Here is a 23,404-nt window from a genome sequence, read left to right as displayed (position 1 = left end):
AGATGTAAGAAATGATAGATGAAGATACAGTATCAGGCTTTGTGTAGCTATTTTTTGTAGTTTCAAAAACCTTTGGACAGCTTGTTTTGTTTAAATGAATTAGAACCTTTAAAACAATTGCACAAAGTAGTATTAATTATTTTTTAACTGAGGACCTCATCTGTCTTTCCATCTGTGATTTCTTGATTCCTGATCTCAGAAAATAAGTCGCTTCTACTACAACTTGGGTCTTAATGCTAACAAAGACCAACTCTTTCCCCCTGTTTGCGTCTCACTCCCTCCCTTAAGTCCACTTGTATTAAAACCCTACAGAAAATGTATTGCCCTTACCATTGCCACTGGCCAAACTACTTTTGATTCAAGTCACATCAACTTGGGAGTCTCAATAATGACTCTAAATGAGCCAAGTTCTCATTAAAGGAATTTCAAACACCCCACTTCGACTTGATCTGTTGTCACACATTCCTACCGCTTTGTCCTTTATCGTGTTAAAAAAGAGAGCTTGGAAACGGACAGGGAGCCCAGTTACCCTCACCCTGCCTTTAATTTGGACAGAGTGGTATGCACATTGGTTGACTTGGTTGCTTGGTAACAAGAAGCTAGGCATGTGATTCCCTTCTCTCTTCTCTGTTTTAGATTTAATTATGAAGTCGTTTTATAAGCGATATGCGGGTTAGCTCATTTTGGACCTGTACCCATCTGATACATCGGAGACATTCCGAACTGACCCAGCTCAATATCACACAAACAAACCAGACATCTGCCTCATCCCTGACCCAGAGGATTGGAATGAGTGCAGTGTGGAAGTGGCAGTGTTTTTAATCCTTCATGCAATTCACTCGGTTAGATTCCAAGTGGAAGTGAAAGTGGCAACAGTATTGCCGGTTTCGGTAGCTGACATTAATAAACATAGTCATTTTCCGGGAGAGAAGCTAAATCTAGCAGACATCAGAGCACTGAACCCCACCGAGTTACCAAACAAAAGTCTTCTTGTTCTAACTCCAGAAGCCGCACTTTGTGCTGCTTGTGGCATTGCGGTCTCCTTTGCCCTCCCTTTGCGTTCGCTCAGAGATGCTGCTGAATAGATAGAAGGCGTGACTCTGGTGGGTTAGAGGCAGGAGGGGGAGGATGAAAAGCATCATGTAAGTAGAAAGGTCTGAGAGTTTTGGGAAACAGCTATTCATAGCAATAAGTCTTTGGTGTTTTTGATTATTTGTATGAATATACTTGCTGAAGCTGAATCCAACTAAAGCAATCACAGACTGCAGTCTAAATATGGAAGTGGCTATGCAAGGCTGTACAGAGGTACAGTGGTGCTTGAGAAAATTGTAAAGTCAGCATGCTAAAATGCTCACACTGACAATGTAAACATGCTGATGTTTTGCAGGAAAATGATTTACCAAGTTCACCATCTTAGGTTGTAACCTTATGACTGGGTGCTTTGGTTGTCAATGCCTAACATTTTTTGTCAGCTTTGTGAGTCAAAAGTTTGATAGTCATCCACAAACGGGACCAAAAATATACTGTAATGTATCTTGAACCCCTGAGAAGACATGACCAAAGCAAACATTAAAAATAGGCTGACCAACAACAAAAATAATCTGGGAACAAAGAATGTCTCTACAAAATGTTGTGCCAATCAATCTCGTAGATGTTGAGATACTTAACAATTTCCATGAAAAATTTGACTCATGGGTGGCATATGGGTACCAACAATTGGATTCATTAATGATTATCTGTACAAACATTCATGGCAATCCATCCGATAGTTGGATATTTTCAGGCCAACCCTGCCATTCTTAGAGTCATGCCACTAGCATTGCTTGTTAGCACCACACCATTCCTCCATCCTTATGGCTATTTAAAGTACTTGCAGTATTTTGATCAGTGATGGTGGTGGTAATGTGTTTCCTTTTCTCTATGGTAATCCTAAATTCATTCACTGTGTTTAGTCTTCCAAATATATGTAAGCAGAGAATTGATTGCTCCTCTCAGCTCAGGTTTCAAGCTGAAATCCCCTTGGTATTTTTTCCAATTCTGCTATTTCTCTTAATGACCAAATACTGTACTTGCATATATAACAAATTAATGAATTCAGAAATATAGCAGTAAATACTAATTACTATGTCTTCAAACTAATTTCTCCGTTAATTAATTGTTCACTTAATAGTACCAGAAGTGACAGTTGCATTGTGTCTTCAATGTCATATTCAGTTTATGCAATAATTGCTTGTCAATTGTGACATATTCAAAGGTCTTTTCATTTATCACAAATTTGTCACTGTATAGTACGAACTAATTACAGCAAAAGAGAAAATATTTTATTATTATTGTGATGGAAGTGAGGATGTTTGGAAGTTCGTATTTGATTCAAAATGTTCAAGGAAGTGAACTGTGAGCATTAAATACTGCACATAAAGCTCTCTCAGTTGTTTCAGTATAATTGGATGTAACTGTAGGTTGACCCTGAATAGAAGCGCTTTATAGATAGTGATATATATTGCTTTTTGAAATGAGCGGTGCATTGACTGAGCTTCGGAGGCTCTCTCTGAGGTTTATGGAAGTCCTCTGTTATCCACAGTACCTTGCAATTCAAAGTTTACTGTACTTTTTTAAGAGGGGGGTGGGTAAGTCATTTATTGTCTAGATCTCCAAAGCAACAGAAAGAACAGGCACAGAGTGAGTGAGAAGAGAAAGTGAGGGATGAAGCTGCAGCCTTGAATAACTGTGCAGCCTGCAACTGGGATGAACAGATAATGAGTGAAAATCTCCAATTGATTCATCCTCTTGTGAGATTCCCCTTGGAAGTCAATTCCACTGCATGTGTCCTATGCTTAAGATGTGGAAGAAAGTAGAAAAGGAATCTTTAATGTTGGCAAAGAATGTAGTTTATCGCAAAGCGAGATGTAGCTCATCATAGGTTGATCATGGAGGAGGTCACTCAATGTGAGCTGCCAAGCCACAGTTGACCAAGACGTTAAGACAAGGAGAAACAGGAAGGCTCATTTGTAATGAATTATTGAGAATGTCATATAATGAATCCTGTCTCCTGTCTCCGTAGGGTGCCTAGAGACACTGGAATTGCTGATTGCTCTAACTTCAAATGAATGTATTGCATTTTGCATTATCTTATAAATAAAGTCATGGAGAAAGTGTCGGGCCTCATTAGTTTTAGCTATTTATATGTCAGTGTTTATTAGATAGAAAGCTATGTATAAAGTGTATATTTACAAATAATTATCCTCACTGCAGAAGGGGCCAGTATTAACCAAAGAAAGTCCTTTTTCTATTTGAGAATATGCATTTTCATTAGGGATATACATAGCGATGAATCTCATAACATAAGTTGCTTGTTGTCTGTTCCAAGATAGAGACAGAAATGTTACTGGATGTCTGGCATAGTTTTGTGACAGTTTCTTGGTTATGTATTAAGGGAAACTAGCCTTCACTTCATATTAATTCTTCTGGGTATCCTGCCAGTTAGATTAATGCATATTTTACGCCCAACCCAACTGGTGCTCAAGAAAAGTATCCATCTTAGAGGGATGGACTTATTTCACTTCTGACCTCTATGTCCAAATAATTGATTTTTTCTTTTAAATGTTTTGACATCAATGTTATTGTGTTAAAAAAAAGATCATCAGCAAATCTGTCTTCCTAAATATCACTTCCATCTGCCTCAGGAGTGCCACTGGAAATAAACAGCATGGAATGCTAATTGTTGCCTTGAAAAATGGCTATGGAGACACTAAGGGGAAATATGTCACTTGTTAAATAAAGAAACCACAACAAGCATTTAAAAAATGCCTTGTAGGAATAGACAAATCAATATTGCAATAAAGGCTGTCCTATTATGACATTAGATTGCTCTTTTATGTGTAATCTACACAGTCTGATAAAAGTGATTTAGCTTAGTATACATCTGTAGCTGCATTTTTACTGTAGCATCCAGGGTATACCAGAGTTAAGCTATTCTTTAATATACATAGAGTGTATCTCCAATATACAGTGGTTCTTGTTGGGTTCAGAAATGTCAGTAACCAGTCACTGAGTTACAGGAAAGCTGTTGTACTTGTGTATGGGTAGGTGAGCAGGGCATTTAGCTAAAGGGAGATATGTTTGTCAGATGTGACAGATGCCAAGTAAGTTAAGATCTTGTCCCACTGAGCTCATGTTCCTTGTGGTGGGTAGCTGACTCCTAAGGAAAGTGGGACTTATGATTTGGTCAGCAAATGAAGGCTGTTTGGAGAACATGAGCTGTGTGGGAGCTGTTGGACTACTTCTACTAAGCATCCGATAAAAAGCCAACTGAGATAGGCCAGCATATCATCTCTCTATTTTAGAGTATGCTGTAGTCCTCAGGAGCCTGTGCATTTCCTTATTAATATTACAATCAGTATTTTTTGTCAGTATTAAACAACTACAGCTCCCATGAGTCTTAGCCATATGGCGTGCTGTCGAAACTTCATCTGCAGTGTTAAATGCTAACAAAGTAATCTTGATATCTTGTTAAAATGACAAGGTGCTTTCATTGGACTCTCCAGTGGTAGCATTAGTATCATCCTTCTGAAAGATGACTGCCTGCCCTTGATGCCAACCCACTTTACTTGGATCAGACTTCCGTCAATCTGGCTCTTTGATTTCAAGACCATCAGTACAGCAACCTGACTGCTGCTGTTCTAAGCACAGGAAAATATCCTGTGTTGCCAGCAACCAATAAATGTGAGGTATGAACACATTGATTGGTTGGACAGTCAGTCAATCAGTCTGTCCTGTCTGTAATCTGACACTTTACCCATAACCTCAAATGGTACTCACTCATTTTGTATTGAGCGATGCTTACTTGCCCATATTACAATCTTACTAGTGTGTGTGAGATTGATTTTTCACCACAGTGCAAACTGTGTATAACACTGTCTAACACTTTACTTAAACCCCGTTTGGGATTGTCTCATCTACTGCGTGGGAGACGGTCCCAGAAGGTCCCGAAGAAAAGCTCTGGGAAGCATCTGTGACTGGGGGTGTGGTAGTTAACCAGACAAAATGCATTAGTCGACATTCATAAAGTTGTTCCTCTTGCACAACCAAGTGTTGGAAAACAGTTCATATAAAGCATTAATCTCACTTTAATGAACCTTCTCAAAGTTTGTTTGTGGCTTTTGTTGAAAAAAATATCAAGTGCTACTGTGGTTTGCACCAACCGTCGAGTGACAGTGAGCCTCCAGCCTCAGAGGGCAGTGATGAGCCCATTATGGTGGGGTGCACCGCAAGTTAGCAAATAAGAAGCAGCATTAGAAAACGTACTTGATGTAGAGACACAAAAGTGGCATTGTCTGTTGTTAGTATTTTTGAGAAGAGATTGTAAAGATAAAAATGATCTGGTTGGTTTTGCAAATGTATATCTGCTTAAATGGGATGTTCCATCATGATTTCCTAGTGTCCAGAGTAATGTCTTTAGATTTCTTATTTGTCAATTCAACAATCCAAATCCCAAAGATATTCAGTTTACTAGACTGCAAGACAAGGCAAAGTCCTGACATTTGCAAGGCTGAGAACCAACAAACGCTTGGTATTTGGCTTCATAAATTACTTAAATTAAAGCGTAAATATCAAAATAGGCGTAAAATTATTTAAATATCAACTAATCAGTTAATTGACCAGTTGTTTCAGCTCTGCTAAGAAGCACAGCGGCATAGCAGGGTAGATGTAGATCTACTCTTCTTGACAATGGGAGGCTGATGTGATTATCCTGATTATTCCAGGATGGCAGTACCATCAACTAGTGCAGCAGCTGATGTTGTTAATGTTAAATATGCTATTAAATGAAAAAAGAACCCATATAGACGGGAAAAAAAATTCTCCAAGAGATGTTTAAATCACCATTATTTACACAAACTGGAAAACCACACAAGGCTGAGGGATATATTCATAAAAATCCAAACACACGACACCCTTGTTTTTTGCTAATAAAATATTTTTCTGATGCAATTCTGTATCCTCATTTTCTAGTTTACAGAGCTGTGTTTTTATATTGACACTCATGGTTGTTTGTTTCCTGTCATAAAACATGATTAGTATGTAGAGAGTTGTCTGCTGATGCTGGATTACAGGTAATTAATTTTTAAAAATGTCATCTGCTTTGACATTTTGCATTTAAAAAAAGAAACAAGTAGTACAGCAACAGCAGAGGGCAGCTGTAGGGCAAAATCCCAGATAAATGAAAATATAACGTGTGTTGTATTTTAAATATTGAAAGGGACAAAGAAATTTAAACTCAGAATTTTAATGTTTACAATTAATGAGGTAATGATACAAACTCCATACTGAATAAACAAGCAGTTCTCGGAGGAAAATAAGGTCCCGGGAACACTGTTTGAAGCTAGAGAGGTGGCAGGGTCAACCACATACAGTATAAATGAAGTAAAACATTATGAAACTGTGCTGTCCTTTAAGGTCATTTTGTTTGTTCAGTTTATTCAGTCATGAAAATGAAGAGAGTTTGTTTATTTAGTTCTTTTTGGCATAGAAAAATCAGTCCATGAAGATCTTTCTCTTCTGATTAAAATAGCTTCCCTAAAACTACAAAGTGCTCCTTTAAGATGCATTAAATTTATAATGATCCTTTTAGATTATTTATGCAGCACACTATGAGACAATTCACAAAACTTGGCATTGTATTTAGGACGCTGGTGTTGAACTTCTGGTTGTCCCACTGGATAGTTTCAAGTAAAAATAGATACAGTAAGCTATACATACTGCACACACCAGACCCTGTAGATTTAATGTTAATCATGTGTATATTTATCCACTTCTGTAGCTGCAAAAATCATCCTTATCGGTTTTTTTTACCCAATTTTTTTTTTTCATTGTAGACTGGGGTATATTTTCAAAAACAGATGTATCACTTTATATTTTACACTTTCTGTATTTTAGGTGTACATGCAATAACGATGTACAGTAAGACTGACCTCTGTGATCGTGAGAATGTTAAATCTATGACAGTCTGAAATATATTTTCAGTGCACTAGAATTTATTTTTCTATATAATGTTTGTGCAATTGCAGGTTTTTTATTTTTCTAATACTGTAGCATTTCATATGTAGACAGTTTATGGAGGACAATCATCCAGCCATAATCCTGCTGTACTATGTCTTGTCTGCATAGTACTCATGGTGCATTGTGCCCTCTGATTACCCTCTATTTTTATATCATCTTATGTCCATGGAGATTCAATTACTGGCTGAATATAGTTGATTTATGTGGCCATTCAGTGCCGCCTGTTTTAAAATCAGGAGGAAATACAGAAAATATGCATTCATCAGTGCCTCTAAATGCCATAATGAGGTGAAAGGATAGTTAGGACTAAAATGGTTCCTTTGCCCATTTGGCGTACCATCCTTCTCTACTGTCTGAGTAGCTAACTGTGACTGCGGAGGAAAATGTAGCTATTGATGTCCTTGAACTTCTGCGTAGTTTAATAAATTCTAATTAGATTAGAGCAAGAGAGTGCATGCAGAGACGGCTTTTTTGTCTTTGCTGATTAGAGTGGAAAAAAATATATGCACGGGAATACATTTTTTGCATTGAAAAGCTCATTAAGGGTGCTCTCACACAAGCGCGAGGGGAAGAGGAAGGAAATGGTTTTGTCATTCAGGCTCACGAGCAGATCACACATTGTTTGTTGTGTGAGAAACGCACAATGAACAAGTGGTTGCCTTCATATGAGGAAATGTTGGAAGCTATATTTTGAACGCTAAATACGTATTGATTATTAAATGCGTGTACACAGCTGTATTTATTAAAGTGTCTCACGAAATTGATACTAAAAGATAAGCTACTCCAAGCACTTTGAGGAATTCAAACACTGTGAGTAATTTTGTCTTATTCATTCAGGCAAGATCTGAATAAACTGGGAGACATTATGTGGAAAACTTGCCATAGCCATGACAGACTATTCTCTGCAAATTAACCGCTTCACCTGGAATTGAATTGCAGAAAAGGATATGTTTTAAATCATCTCTTTTTTTCTTCAAGCCTGACAGCACTTTGCTGAGAGGCAGACGACCTGAGAGCTTTGACTGCGTATCAGACAGGTACATCGACAATAACGTGAACCCGCCGACAATAGGTCAGACAGGCTATTCAGCCAAAGCTATTGGAGGGCTTTGGTGTCATGGGCCTTTAAAACTCCACGTTCCTCTGCAGTGAGTGTGTCTCCAGCTCCCTATTTCAGTGCTCTGCAGAGCACAGCTGAATGGACAGCAGCCATTGTGTGCCCAGATAATACGCTTCAATCATCCTTAATGTCATCACAGCCAAAAAGGCTCAGAAGCTTGGTTGAAGGCGCTTCACTTCCTCTCATATTCAAGAACAGAAGCTGAAGTTTTGGTGATAAGATTAGGGCTGAGTTTGTTTTGCACAGTAATTATAGTGACCAGCTGTACTAAGGCATGTGAAATATTTTTGAGGCTGTTTTTGATGCACGTTCGGTGGTGGCCTCTGGGTGGGAAACGATTAGGCAGTCATGTTAAGGTTGAAGCTGATTTAATTCACTTTGTTGAGTTGACTTTTTTTTTCCCTTTTACATAATACTTAATATTCTGGACATGGTAGGCTGCGGGGAAAGCTTGTGGTGTGGTAATCAATTCCATACATTGGCCACCGGTAAGATGTTGAATGGCTAATTGACCACAGTAATGGTCCATGGCTGTGTGCTGGTGGACGATGGAGACGTGCACATTAAAAAACAATTAATTTCCAATACTAATGTCACTCTTGGCTGCCTCTGCTGCTGCATATAACAAGGAGCTGTCACTGATAAGTCACTCCATACTCCATCTAGGATTTGATCCAGGCTTTGCAAAGTTAGAAGGCCCTTTTGTTGGATTGAGAAACATATTTTTCCTCTTGAAAGCCACTTGATGAGAATTTAGGCACATTTGGTTTATGAGGTTTTTTTTAAAAAAATGTTTCCCTCCTTCCCTGCAAAGCTTAAAGGGTCATGTTCTGGTCATGTACTGATTACATTTGCCGCTTCTAGCCACTGAGTCAAATTTTTCTCTTACTCTTGTTTACAGTATATTTTAAGCTGCAGCGGGCAACTCTGCACTTTGGCAGCCCCACATGGCAGCAAGATACATTTTTGACAGTTGTAACAAGTTCACCATCCAGAAATCATGAGATGACTTCAATAAACTGCAAACTCTATGCTCTAATTTCACTGTGGTAGAGGCTGGGCAATGTTTGAAATGATTTGAAAGCAGAGCCAGGAGGTTCAGCCATCTCTGATAAATACTTTCTGGTTGTGGAGTGGTTGCTGGCGACCGTGTAGTTTGTTTCATTCAAATTTAGATTTTTCATTTCTATTTATCTTTTTACGCACACATGGATAATTGCTTTGGTTACACTGTACGACAAACATATCAAAGTGAAATTCCCACACTGAGGCAATAGTTCGATTACATTATCAGCATAACCAAATTTTCCTCTAAATGACGCCTTTGATAACCAAGTCAATGGTTAACGTACCATAAGTACATGACAAATCACAGATATTTTTTTTTTTTAAATTGATGAATGAATGCTACTTTCACTCACAACAGCAATGTTTATGTTTCCCTCCACCACTGACAACACAGCTGTTTGTACACAGACAGACCACATTGCATCTGGTTGACACCGCTGCCTTTTTATAATCAAGGCAAAAGACCGAAAAGTGACAAACATGGAAAATGAATGGACATGCATTTCCTACTTGTTTACAATCCGCTCTTTCATCAGTTCTTCTCTTCTTTGAGTGGATAATAACCCGAGACCTTTTTCAGGATACAAAAATAAAAACATCATGAATTAATTATTCTGTTTTTAATGTGCCCTTCCTTTTCTTATTTCGCACAATTAGTTTGCCCTGCTGAAATTACAGTTATCCCCCACCAACACTCAGCATAATTTCAACAGCACTGCTCAGCATAATTTAAAATGAAGATAATGCTTCTTTGCTCAATTAATTTAACAGTACTTTGCATCTCTTTGATATAGGGTTGCAGAAGTTTGAGAAATAAGACTGTGACTACATACATTAAACTTGAAAAGTGTACCGTAGCCAGATGGTACAGTTCATTTTAATATCTTATTATTGAAATTTTCCAGTGTGTCTGTCTATTAATTTGCCTCTTTTGCAATCAACTTGACTAGAACCACTAATTTACAGAAGGTTAAATGGGCCAGATTTCAACCCAGTACATGATCACATCGCTGTTGAGTTTTTCTCTGGAATATTCTGGGCTTCCACTGATCATCATGTGGTTAAATCCCCTGCCTCTTGAACTAAATGGCCCCCTTGTCCTGGGACTGAATCCCCGTAGAGTGTTCTCTCCTGTGTTTCCAATTCTCACTCTCCCTCAACACTTTACAACTGTCTAAATAAAGAACCGAAAATACCACAGGTGAGAGGACTACAGACCTTACGTAAGACTAAACACAGGTTGTGGGTTAAGCCATTGCTCAGAATAAAGAAAAAGATTTGATTGATGTAGGCCTGGTAATAAAATAATGATTTACAGCACACTGTAGACAGATGAGCACATGTTTTTTTAGGTGGATCTTTAGTCTGTTGAATTACACCAAAACAAGCAATACTGTATTTGGTTATTTGACTGTAAACTGTAGCTGTTGGTCATCTGGTTATGTTTGATTAAAGAGCTTCATTACAAAACTGACAAGATAAACAAATTGTCATTTTGCGCAAATGGCCAAGCACAGCAAGCTGCTTTAAAATTCAACAAAATGAAAATACAAAATTCTCTTAAAAAGGGAATAATCTAGTTAAGTTCATGTAGCCCAAATAGTGTATGTGCTTGGTTATAAATATACAAACAGTAATTACCAGCGAGTGCAGCCATGCATGGCCTTAAAACTTGCAATAACTGTGATGGTTCTTGTGTTCCCAGACTTGGCATCAGAATCCATTAAATTAAAAATCCTATTGCGCTGCTGTTGTGCTCTTGTCTGAGGACATTTCAGCATCGCCACAGTGTCCTTGTAATTATTTTGGAGCGTGTGTTTGCGTTAACATGAGCTTAGCCAATGAGCAAAGACAGGGCATGTTGCAGGCATCTTCCTCATGACTAACTTGCATATGACACAATGTTCCCTGTGCTGATAGATGCAGGGTGGCAGTCTGAAGCAGTGGGTTTTACCACTGCAAAAGGATCAGACATGATTGGTGCTGTGGAAAAGCTGACAGCATGAATTATGGAGGTCTCATTAGGGGCTGTTGGAAATGATTTATCTTGCTCCGAAATATGGTCATCCAACCACATTTGCCTCCATGGTTACAGAGTCCATATTGTGATTTGCCCTTTTAATTTCTTCTTGGTGTATCATTTTCAGTGTATTAGTGAGGAATTTCCATGGACGCCAAACCATGACTCTATTAAATCTAAGGTCACTGCTTGGTATGCCAAGCAAAATGGCTCAGAAAAGGACAAGGTATGCTCTTTGAAAATTGGCTGCTGTCGCAAAGGTGCTAAAAAATGTGTCATGTTTCTCACTTGACAGATGCATTGCTTGGCATGGTGGCATTGAGCTTGGCAGTGTGTGCGACTGCCGGGTCATCTACTGGGGTTGTGCGTTTCTATACTGATGCCAAAAGCTGTCGCCATAGTTTTCCAATATCCCTCAGCAGGAGCATTGTAGTAAGGATGCCTCAAAGGATAATTATGCACAATTTACAACCGTATATTAGGATCATATCCTGCTGGTCAAAAGAAAATCTCTCCTTTTTGAGGCAATTGGCTAGAACTTACAAAAGAATATTTCATGAAACGCTTAAAGCATGAGCCGAGTGTCCCAGATTTGAGGAAGCCTCAGTATTTCACTCAGCATATAATGTGTAGTTTCTATACTATTCATGTAACCTGACTTCTCTTTACTGAAATGGTTTCATTAGTAATCCGCTTCCATCCTTGTTTCCGTCGGTGCACAGTAGTCCTTTCACTTGTGTCCCTGCAGCAGCCCCACTTTTAGTCACGGGTGGTTCAGCAGTGTCGCCTTTTGAAAAGGGCTGGTGATTTTGGAAGTTATAAGCTGCAATCTTGGCATTGCTCTCATTTTAAAATGCACCATAGGCGGATCCACTTTCTGATAGTATCATGCAGCTGAACTGAAAGCACGACACATTGCTTGCATTATCATGCAGAGGGTACATCTTGGTGAAAATCCGTAATAGATGACAAGGAAATGAGTATCTTCATTTGTTGTTTTCATTTTCCCCCTCTCTTTTATTTAAATCAAAATGAAGCCTGCTTTCTGGAGATTGATAAGCAAGCATTTGTTTACAGCCACAGTGATGCGGATGATGCCTTTGATTCCTGTGGTAGCAGTTTATTACTAAACTCTGCAGCTTTTGACAGAGTAGAGATTCAATTTATACACGTTTGGATGACATGAAACCAGACTGCTGAAGCCTGTTCCCTGAAGTGTATGGAAAAGAGGAGGAATGATCTGCTCACGGCACCCAGCAACAGGGCTTCTTGATGCAGTGCTTTGATAACGTCAGAGCTCCATCTAGGTTGCTTTGTGAGGTACTGCTCGATAACCTTGTGATTTAACACTGTGCTGTAAATTATCAATGCAATCTCCAGTAGCCACTCATTTGCCTACACATCAGTAATACAAAACACATCCTCTCTACTTGTATCTGACTGTACTCTGAGTGCTCGTCTGTGTGCTCGCGCCATTTTTAGGCAAGTTCACATGACTTCCCAATGAGGTGCAGTGGCAGTTGCACAGAATTCTAATTTGGCTTCAATCTAAGTCATTAGGAGAGTCAACAGGAAGCAAACAGATGGCAGAAGGAATATGATGGATAATTGTATGTCTCAGAGGACAATTCATAATTTGTATCTGATTCCGTGCAACCCCCTCATTTTCCTAATGAAGGACTAATTGAGTTTTTTAGATTGGCTCAAGCATATGGTCCCACCAACAGTGAAGGGTTTGTATTATGGCTGTAAGGAGATACAGTGGCGGCATTTGAGTAGATTTATGAGATTGTCTCTAAATGGCAGCCTGATTTTAAGGTCGGAGTAACATTTAAGATCTGGTTTGGATGTGGAAGTGTCTTCATGACATCATAATCATCATCTGTGTCATCATCATTGTCATATTTCTTATTATTTTTTTACATTGAAGAGTAGTTTCTAAATGTTGGATTGAGGAAAACATTGAAAAATAATCTGAACTTTACTTATGAATAAATGTATATTTGATGTTTTTTTATGTAAAGTATTTTTGTATGTCTTCCACCGTAACACATAATGACTGATATTCTTTTTGCTTCCCTCTGGAATGTGTTTTTGTTATTCTAACATTTTTTTCCCTCTCACTATTGTCAAATACTTCTTATAAATTGTAATTATGTTAATTTTTTTTGTAGCAAAAATCCACAATCAACCAGAACAGGCTTTGATGATCTCTCTGCATTGATATTTAGGTTTTAATAACTCCAGGGAATGAGAAAATGAACAGGTGCTGTACGAACAAACACTTTGTGGACCATTGAATTATAATTTAACCGTTTTAGCATCTGGTCATTCTCACCTTTTCTAAAGGTTAAATGTCTTTTATTTTGTTTTGGCATCTTTTAATATTTAAATATTATAATCTGCATTGTAACTCATGACTAAAACAGATATCCAATGAATCTAAAAATGTACTTTAAGCACCGTACATCCCAGAAATATCTCTACATTTTACCAAAATTGGCCAGCCTTGGTAGCTCAGCTGTTGAGAAATGGATCAAAGACATGCTTGGGTACAGGGAGGTATCCCTCTTCCTGGTCTGCGTGGACTGTACGCTTGTCTCTATTTTGGGAACTTACACTCTTCAAAGTGCCGTGGTAATGAAGTGCCTCTCATTAAGAGCTACATTTGTGACAGTCAGTCAGTCAGTCAGGCAGGAATGCATGGAGGGCAGTAAGCGGAGCGCCCCTGATAGTAGCTACTCATAGGGGCCTCTGAGTAAAGGCTCATTTCATGCAAGGTTAGACACATCAGTCATTGGACATGGGGCTGGCTTTTACTGCCTTTCAATAAAATTACACATGGAACGTGTCCACACAGTGAAGATGAACCTGGAAATGAAATGTCTTCCATTGGACTCTCTGAGGCTGGCGTGATCACTGCCAGTGTAAAAGCTTAAAATTCCCTGCATGCAGAGGATCAAAGCCTCAATGATGACAAAGGTCATGGACCCAGGGAACTTTTTATTGTCTTTGATTGCGTGCTGAAGTCTTTCTTTGTCTGTTATTTGTACTGCATGTGCTTAGTAGCTGGACATTAATTAGATCAAGCTTGAATATCTCTGTAAATATGGCTACTAAATAAGCTTGAAAGTATCAGTGCGCTGTGATGGGTCAGAGAAGCTTTGAGCTCACCAAATCAGACTTGCATAAATAGTTTGGCCTGGTCAGGATAAACACTGTCCAGCACTATCCATGTTTGCACACCTTTGACACACTGATGAAGGCCTGTGTGGGCCAAGGCACATGCAGTTACACTGTTGTCTCAAAGTCTGAGCCCTGGTATCCTTCTGTTCTAACCCTCATTTACTGTCACCTGCTGAGGTCACAGCCCAGTGGTGACTCGGTTGCTGCTCCTGCACAGCCTGTAATTTGAGCAGACATTTTGTAACATTCTGGCCAAAGATTTTCATTGTTTTGGCTGTTTCTGCATGCAGCGCTGGCTTCGCTAACAGATGCACCTCTGGAGATCATCTTCCAAAGCTGATTGGAACAAAAGAGTTATTTTCCTTTTTCCTTTTTAGAGCAGCCAGTTATATATCTCATGATAAGATCAACTTGCAAAGCAGCCTGACTAACAAGGCTATAGCCACTAAATCATTTCAGTTTATTAAAGTTGAGAGGAAGGAATGTTTTTGCTCAAAATAGCATAATCTCATTCCTCACCTCTTTATTGCTCACCTGATTTGTTGATAATCCCTGCAAAGCAGGCAAAATGGCTGCCATTATAAACTGATGGCACAGCATGGTGGCAGTAAGCAATCTTTGCATGCACCTTTTAAAGGATCCATTTTTGCACTTACTGGAGGTAATTGCAGGTTTGATTTGCAAAGTGTTACTGAATGTAGTGCTAATTCTGCTACTTCCTTTTGCAAATTAGGAGCTTTAAAAAAGTGTAAAATGTGAGAAATGGGAAAAGGATGTGTGTTGTGTATAGGTAAATGAATTTATTCTTAATTAGATATTACAGAAATATGTCTACTTTGTAGATTACTTTTTTCTGTGAGAGTGATTACTACATGAGAGGTTCCCAAGATATCAGGTCTATAATTTTGCCAGTCAAAAGTCAAATTCCACAGCATCATATTAAAATTTTGGCCACCTATGTTGTAACCTGCTTGGAAACTGTCAACAGACAGAGAGATTTGTTATTGACTGTAGCTGAGACTGACAAGGAGTCATCTTGGTTCATGAGTATCTATAGTGAGTCACATAAATCATCAGTGGGTCTGCTGACGACTACAGTTCTCAGAAGTTCTGCTATCATAACCTCTGGGACCCAGTTAAGTAATTTCCTGATGCAACATAACACTTTTGTTTGATGGAGCTGGCAATTTTATCTAAAGGGAAATACATGGCGCAGAGGAAATTATGTAGATATTTATACATTGTTTTGACATGAGACATTGAAATTAGTGAAAAGGGAGGTTAAGAAAGTATACAGAAAGCAGAGTTTATATTTAACCAGAAGTCCCGCTTCTCCATGTACACCATATCAAAAAGACAACTGCTTTATTACAGTAAATTGAACTATAATAGGCCTTAAGCATCTTTTTTTTTACAGTTCACTGTATATTGACTGCATTTCCATTACATTATTTGCACAAGCTGCTGTATATGACTGCTCTCTGAAAAATGACTACAATCCACAATATATAAACAAGGGATGCACGATATTGGATTATTGCTGATATCTGTTAAGCCGATATTTTCCAACTCATCTTGGCCAATTGCCGATGGCTGATATGAATCAATTCTTCTATAGTGGAATTAACATATTATGCCTACTCTTATCGTGATGGCCCACTGGCAGATGCACACATACGATGCTTTCCAAACGTATAGATAAATGAACACATAAAGATGTTGCACTACCTAGTCAATGTTTCATAATTTAAGTGTTATTTTATCGACCTATCTTATCAGCGGAAATGTTAAATTCCGGCCAATGCCAACATTTACTTTTAAAGCCTATATGGGCCGATGCCGATGCTGCGTGTATATTATCATACATACCTAATATAAACTAATTGAGATCTACTTGTAAGAACTATTTGTGAAGCTATTCTTCTGAAAATCCCCCTTGTCTGGTCCATCTGATCCAGCATGTGTAAGATTATTTGGATTTTTGCTGGGACAAGCTGCATGGCTTTGACCTTGTGTTAAATTGTGTTTGTAGTAAAAGTGGTTACTGCTGATCCGTCTACCAAGGTCATCTTAGCAATTCAGGCCTCTATTTTAGGCAAATGTATTCAATGCTCCACAAATAACCTGTGTTGACTATTTCAGTAAAGCAATGCCGTCTCTATTCCTCAATCCAGCTAAATTCAATTGTCATTATAACACCTGTAGTTTTTAATTCTTTGACCCAAGGTGCATGCTCTATCAGCGAGGCATGCCACTGTTATGTGCATGTGAAACTGAATGAATCTCTCACAAAAGGAAACGAAAGCTATCAGTGATTGATTTCTTTGAATGGCATTGTCTCTCTTTTGTTGTTGGAAGCACGATGGTTGATTGATATCAATAATAAGTTATTCTCTTTAGTCCAGACTGAAGGACACCTCATAAATCTTAGACTTCATTTCCTCTAAAGCACACAGTTAAAAAAGTTTTGAATAAGGCCAAAACTTGAAAATGATGCTGTCTCAAACAGAAGAAATGTTTCTGAGTAATGACACGCTGAATGCATCATCTGCGCTTTCTGCCTCGTAATATACAGTGAAGACACATTGTTTTGGGCTGCTTTGACAAATGACAACAGCCTGCCCCTCCAGTTATTAAAATTCTGGGTTGTCTCTCATGTTTACTGTCATATAGCCACAGGCTTGAATACAATCCTCGTAGTTCAATTAAACCGCTGTGCTTGTTTCTCAGTACTTTTCTGGTGTCATGTTTCGACATCCTGCTCTTTTCCATTCTACCTCGGGCTCTCAACGTTAGGAAGAAAATCTCAGCTTTGTGGCATCAAAAGAGACTCCAGTCTCATTCACTTTAACTGAGTCTCCTTATGCTCTAAATTAATTCATTTCTCATTTGTGTACCAACAGGTTGAGCTGTTTTAATAGCTTCCTGCCCAGACCGATGTGGATAGAATTACTCAAACATCAGCCATGAAACGATGATGATGAAACACTTCTATTTAAAAATGTGTGAAGTTTGATTCATGCAGTGTGCTCTGCAGTCACTGTTTGTCATCCAAGTATCTCACTGACATCAGACTTAATGACATTTTTATAATCTCTTTCATGTTGCAATGCTTTTGTTGTATTGTTCATCATGAGTTGCTGAAAGCTCGATTAGATTAGGTGAGACTGACTCCAGGGCTAATATCACTATTTAATAGGCTTAGTTGATCAATGTTGTGCAGAGGCAAATCATTTTTAAAGGTGCGACGGAGTTATGATCAATGAATTGTGAAGCCAGTCGTGTTAATTAACATTTAAAAAGGACAATATATAGAATATAAAACTCTGCTCCATTTAGAGTATGTCCTCTTTGGTACAGGAACTGACCAGTTTCTTTTTATTTATATTACTATAATATACTGATATCCATAAATACATTTTAAGCTCTGCTGCTTTTTGTACTTGCTAAAATTGTTGCGTTGTTACAGAATACAGGAGAGTAGTGTGTCTATAATTATGTCTATAATGGTCTATATTGGGCCGATAATGTGAAATTTATGTTATTGGCTATTGCCCTAAGAATGGAATTATAGCTGATAAATACAAAGCAGCTTGCTTTCTTTTACTTATCTACACACTCTGATACAGGTGGCGATATACACTTTTAAGTTGGTTTGCATATACTGTAAACACAGGGACAAAGAAGAAGACTAACAAGCGTAGCAACTTGTCGGATTCATAACGTCATACCGTTGCACCTAGGTAGAGCTAGGCAGTGTAGATTAGAGAGCCAAACATGTTGTTATTGTTGCTGACGTTTTTTACAGTTTCAGAGGAAGACAACACAAATGCAATTTGAAATGTGTGTTCCGCAAGGGTTCACAAAGGAGGGGAAAAGTCGAGTTGGGTTTTACCACACCACATCTTACTTGTGCTGTGGAAATTTTAATCATCAATCTTTGCTCACTAAATCTTAGCCTTTCTTACCCTCAGGTGTGCATAAACTACAGGTTAAAAACTTCTCTTAAAATTAGAAAAATGTCAAAATACTGGCCATGAGAAGCAGGTACAGTATTTGTCAGTTAACAGTATCGGCTAAAAATAATCCATATCTTGCATTCCTTATTTAGACTGAATGAAAAACTAGAAGTGTAAAAAGAAACCAAGGTGTTCTGTAAGAATTGTCTGAACCCAATCGGCAGAATAAATATTAGCAATGTATGTTTTTGCAAACCATAAATGCAACTTTATATTTCTTTAGGTTCAATTTGTTTTTATTTCATGTTGTGACAATGCTATGATTCTGGTCTAGTTAGGTTTAGGCACAAATAACACTTGGTTAGGGTTCGTAAAAGATACACTTTTGGTTGAAAATACAACAGGGTTTTAGTTACAAACATGGCAGTAGATGCCCGAACTTCAAAAGCATTGGGTTTTTGTTGTCACTAACAAGGCTGGAAATTGTCCCGAGATCTCCGTAAAAATATCCAGGGGTGTCATGCTTACCAATGTTACAAAACACCTAGTCCACATTGCCTGCATGAGCAGCACATGACGGCTGCCTGGCTGAACTGCTGCAGCTCACACATGTGTATGTGTGTCCACACTGACAGTGATACTGCTGCAGGGCTGCTACTGACAGCTTTATTTTTCCACACAGTTTGCCTTTGATAATGATCAATAAAGATGATGACATGATTATACTCTGCGATGAAAGCGATGGAGAGCGAGAGAGACACAGAAAGAGAGAGAGAGAGAGAGAGAGAGAGAGAGAGAGAGAGAGAGACACCGGTAAAATAACTGCCTTTCACCTGTTGTGTATATTCTTTTCATGTCAGTGACATTCTACAGATATAGACATAGAAGCCGTGGTGAAACGCTCGTGTGATGTCAATATAATTAATCACAGATAGTTTTCAGATCCATTTTTGCAGAGAACCACGCATTTAACGCAGAAATATCAGGCACGACCCTAGATATCTAGAAGATGCGGCAGTCACTTGCGTGAGATGCGGGCGAACATGGGCGCTAAAATGAAAAGCAAGATTTTCTGCCACTTACACGTGCCGCTCTCGCAGGCTATGTGGACCTGGCAGTGACTCCAACACCATCATCTTCACCTCCTGAGATGAAAGTGAGGCCATAAACATGTAATGTGAACGTGATATGACACGTTTTTTTACGAATGTCAACATGGTACGCGTTATACGTACACATTTGAATATATTAGGTGTTTGCAGAAACGTTAACTACCAACATTTTATTCTGGCGGCTGGGCTGTCTATATCCATCCAGCCCCAGTGAGCCCAGTGGCATGAAAGTGCTACTGTATGGTGTCTCATAGCTTACAGTGTTTAGTATTCATTTGCATGAATTCATTAAAAAGCAGTGCTTTTTGTATGGTTCCCTGCAAAGCAGCACACATTCAGGCAGACTAAATCAGACGGCTCTTTTTATCTTCTAAATAGGAGATAGGTTCACGATCCGAGACACCACAGGGTAGAGCACAAAAACACAATAAAGAGATAACATGCCAAAGTTTCTACAGTAGTTAGCCTCACATGACTGAATGCTGGGTGAACTGCCCGCTGTTTGTCCAACCATCAGTCTACCTGCACAATCTTTGTCCAGCACAGAATTCACACTGTGCTTTCTGTTTAATTTTTGTTGTGGACACAGGATCAAATCAGACTCAAAGACCTTTGAACATGCTTCTGAAGCTCGTTACTTTGTGCAGTCATGGTTCTGAAGATCCCAATCAGCATCAAAAGGCTGCGATGTTTGTTTCTACCTGGCGGCTTTACTCTCCTTTCATTATACCCTCCTTAATATTCAAATTTTTTATGCAAACACGAACACAATTCTCCTGATGCTATACTGGGAAGGGATGTTTTTGTTTTTTTTCTTTTTGGTCTTGATTAATTTATTTATTTTTCTTAATCCAATCATGGAACATGTTTGTTGATATGATTTGCTTAATGCCAACAGTCTGATGCGTGGATCAGACAACACTTTTTTTCTAGCCAAGAGATTTACCGTATAATTAGTCGTAAAATCTTTCAGTGGAACATGATCAGATGAGATGGCAGATTTCCTCCTCGAGGCCGCACTGCTAGGGAGGTCAGTCTTTCTAAGCCGACAGTTAGCTGCAGGGAAGACAGTAAACTACATTCGAAGAGATGAGTTAAACATCCTCCCTATCAACGGCTGATGCATTGTATTGTCTAATGTACTAACATAAGCTATGTGTGAATTTGTTGTTGATGCATCACCTGCATTGCCTATTTGCAAATGATATAATCACCTCATTAGGACCACACTGCCAAAAGTAATGCAATTTTTAATCAAAACAGGTGTTCAGAAACATTTGCATGAGCTATTAAGTAAAATAAATGTATTACAGTGTGTCGGACTTACTTAAAAGAGCTGATGCAAAATTCTTAACCAAATGCAAGATTGCAAGCATCGCTTTTCTCAGTGTGGCATCAGAACATTGTTCTCATTGTCTCTTTGTCCCTTTATGGGAAACAAAGAGGGCATGCATTGTAATGAATACAGCTCAGAATACATTTGTCTAATTATACAAAGGCTCAAAATATTTTGGTCTGGGTAAACTAAAAAGAAATCCTACAAAGATGACAGACTTTTGAGGAAACTGTGGATCAATAGCATGTTATGTCCATGACCCCCCTCCTCTGTGGCTTTCCGATGGCTTACACATTTTTACTTTCATTTTGTTTTGTTTTTCTTTTCTGGGTGTGCAGGAGGGTGGGAGGGAGGGAGCTGGTCTGATGACGTGTTAGAGTATTCAAAAAAATTAAACGATGTGAGTTTATTTGCATGTTTGCTATGTGTCTACGCTGTGCTTTCAAGCTCAATTAATACTTCCAACTCACCCTTATAAATTTGTTGCATTGTTCTATGCCCTAGAGTAATGGAGAAATTAAATACAAACGTGTGTGGTCTTTGTTTCTAGCCATGTATTGCAGTTGCTTCGAACATCCTGAAAAACAGTATGTAATAATAAGCTGTTGTTCTCAAGCCTAGCTTTCATATGAACCTCTTATCTGTCCCATAGAATATGGAATGATCGGAGAGCATACAGTAAAAAGTCAGCGGCCAAGATCAGTTCATGACACAAAGGCCCTGCAGGAGCAAGCTGAATCTGCTAAATTTATGGCACAAACTGGTAATACAATAGTTATGTTTCTTTACTTTATTTTGTTAACTAAACTTAATTTCATCATGCATGCTCTCTCTTGTACTGCACCTTTTTAAGTGGAAATGTTTTGCATTATTATTTTTTCCATTCTCTACTGCTACATATGAGCAAGGAAGATAAATTTCCCATTTCTCTCTGAGTATTTACTTTGAATATGGAACATAATTGGGTTTTGTGGGTCTGTTTGTTTTATTGTCACATAGTGAGTTGGCAAGTGGATTACTCACACAGTATATTCATAGAACATTAATTAAACAGCAGTTTAAAAACTAAGGCCCTGATGTAGTTAATCATTTCCTCCAAGGCATGATAAATTAAATGTCATTCGATGAAAAACCCACCCCTTCAGCCAAATATGAAACACACACTTGGCAAAAGTTAAACTGATAGATGTTGCCCTTAGAGATAAAAATGAAGATGTGTGGCTTAATCATGTGTAGCATCCAATAAATTAAAAAGTTAAATTACCTACATTCATAATGACTTTTACAACCTACCACCTTAGCATTTTTTATTAAATCAGATAGTACTGAAATGAGCAAAACCTTAATTTTGCTTTCAGTATCAGTTCTTTTTACTTTATTCTATCTTGAAAACACTTTAACTTTCAGTTTCAGTGGGTGGGTTTAGATCTAGCTGCTGTTGAGATTTTTTTTTTTTTTAATTCTTTATTTTGATTTTTGGGAAATGTTTTATTTTTTTCCATGTGTTGTTCCATTTAAATTGCTGTCATTGTTTAAGATCTCCTTTCATGACCATTTTAATTTGCGACACCATACAACAATACTAACATATACTCATTAACACCTCTTCATTTTACACACGCTGTAGGTTTGTTGTTTCCCTGTCGAGTCGCATCGCTGTGCTTTTCTGTTTCTCATTCTCACACAATTTACTCTCCCTGTACTGCCTCATTTAACAAATTGATCCACCTTTCAGTCTATTTTATGATCTGCAAAATTAAGGGCAGGGTTTAGATCCCTATTTGGCTGAATCTGTGTGTCCTTGATACTAAACTCTGAGACTACTTTAGAGCATATTGTACTTAAAATTCTAGCATGATTTGATGACTTCCAATGACATAAATGTATTCAGAGCTGCAATTGAAACTATTCCTCTTTGTAATAAATTATTTCTCTAATGCATAAAGGCTTGAAGAAAATGAATACTTCACCTGAGGGTTTAACATAATCAAACATCAATTATTTGGTGACTACTGACGCAGGAATTTGACTGTTCATTCACTTGTCACCAAATAATTTATTCTTTTTTCATTTAGGCTACATGGCTTTGGAAATCACCCCACTGCCTCATCATAATATACAGCTTTATTTAGCATTTCATGGCTTCTTGATATTTGATAATTTTTTGGACCATGAAGATTGAAAGTTTCTTCTTATTATTATCATTAATTTAACTCAAAAGAGATCTTAAGATGAAATTAACAACCATGGTCCTTATCCTTACTAATCTATTAGAAAATACTATATATAAATATTTAATGACTTGTTTAATGTTTGCATGCAGAGTCAAATTACATTTCAAATTACAAAGTCTGCTTGCCAAACCTTTATATAGGTGCAACTGCCTTGACACAGAATCCATTCTGATTCTGTGGCTTGAATGCTACCTGTTACGTTTCCTTCTGGGAACTCACAATTGAAATTTGAACACATGGAAACAGCTGTGATCTGCTGAATACATTAGCTAACTTTCTCATTTTCCTCCACCCCTGGGAGTTAACAGGCTAA

General features: G+C 38.1%; 2 protein-coding genes across 11 annotated transcripts in view; one reads left to right on the top strand and one right to left on the bottom strand.

Annotated features, from left to right (window-relative positions):
* adgrb3 (adhesion G protein-coupled receptor B3) overlaps positions 1-23,404 on the top strand; it is a 122,488-nt gene that overhangs the window by 28,279 nt on the left and 70,805 nt on the right. For 5 of the 8 annotated variants that reach the window (XM_084376164.1, XM_084376166.1, XM_084376162.1 and 2 more), the window contains exon 3: positions 21,510-21,620. The exons of the other annotated variants lie outside the window; for them this stretch is intronic. In XM_084376164.1, coding sequence (XP_084232290.1) covers positions 21,510-21,620 — 111 coding nt within the window. The remainder of the gene's footprint in view (positions 1-21,509; positions 21,621-23,404) is intronic. 8 annotated transcript variants of the gene reach the window in all.
* Positions 1-23,404, bottom strand: part of LOC311270919 (uncharacterized protein) — a 57,369-nt gene that overhangs the window by 30,603 nt on the left and 3,362 nt on the right. Inside the window, exon 3 of one of the 3 annotated variants that reach the window (XR_014624316.1) lies at positions 9,738-9,815. The exons of the other annotated variants lie outside the window; for them this stretch is intronic. The gene's annotated coding sequence lies outside the window, so the exon portion shown is untranslated. Of the gene's footprint in view, positions 1-9,737; positions 9,816-23,404 lie in introns of those variants that run through there. 3 annotated transcript variants of the gene reach the window in all.

The sequence above is a fragment of the Pagrus pagrus genome, assembly GCF_965226575.1.
Source record: "Pagrus pagrus genome assembly, chromosome: 15".
NCBI lineage: Eukaryota > Metazoa > Chordata > Actinopteri > Spariformes > Sparidae > Pagrus > Pagrus pagrus.
This window is presented reverse-complemented; position numbering and strand designations above follow the sequence as displayed.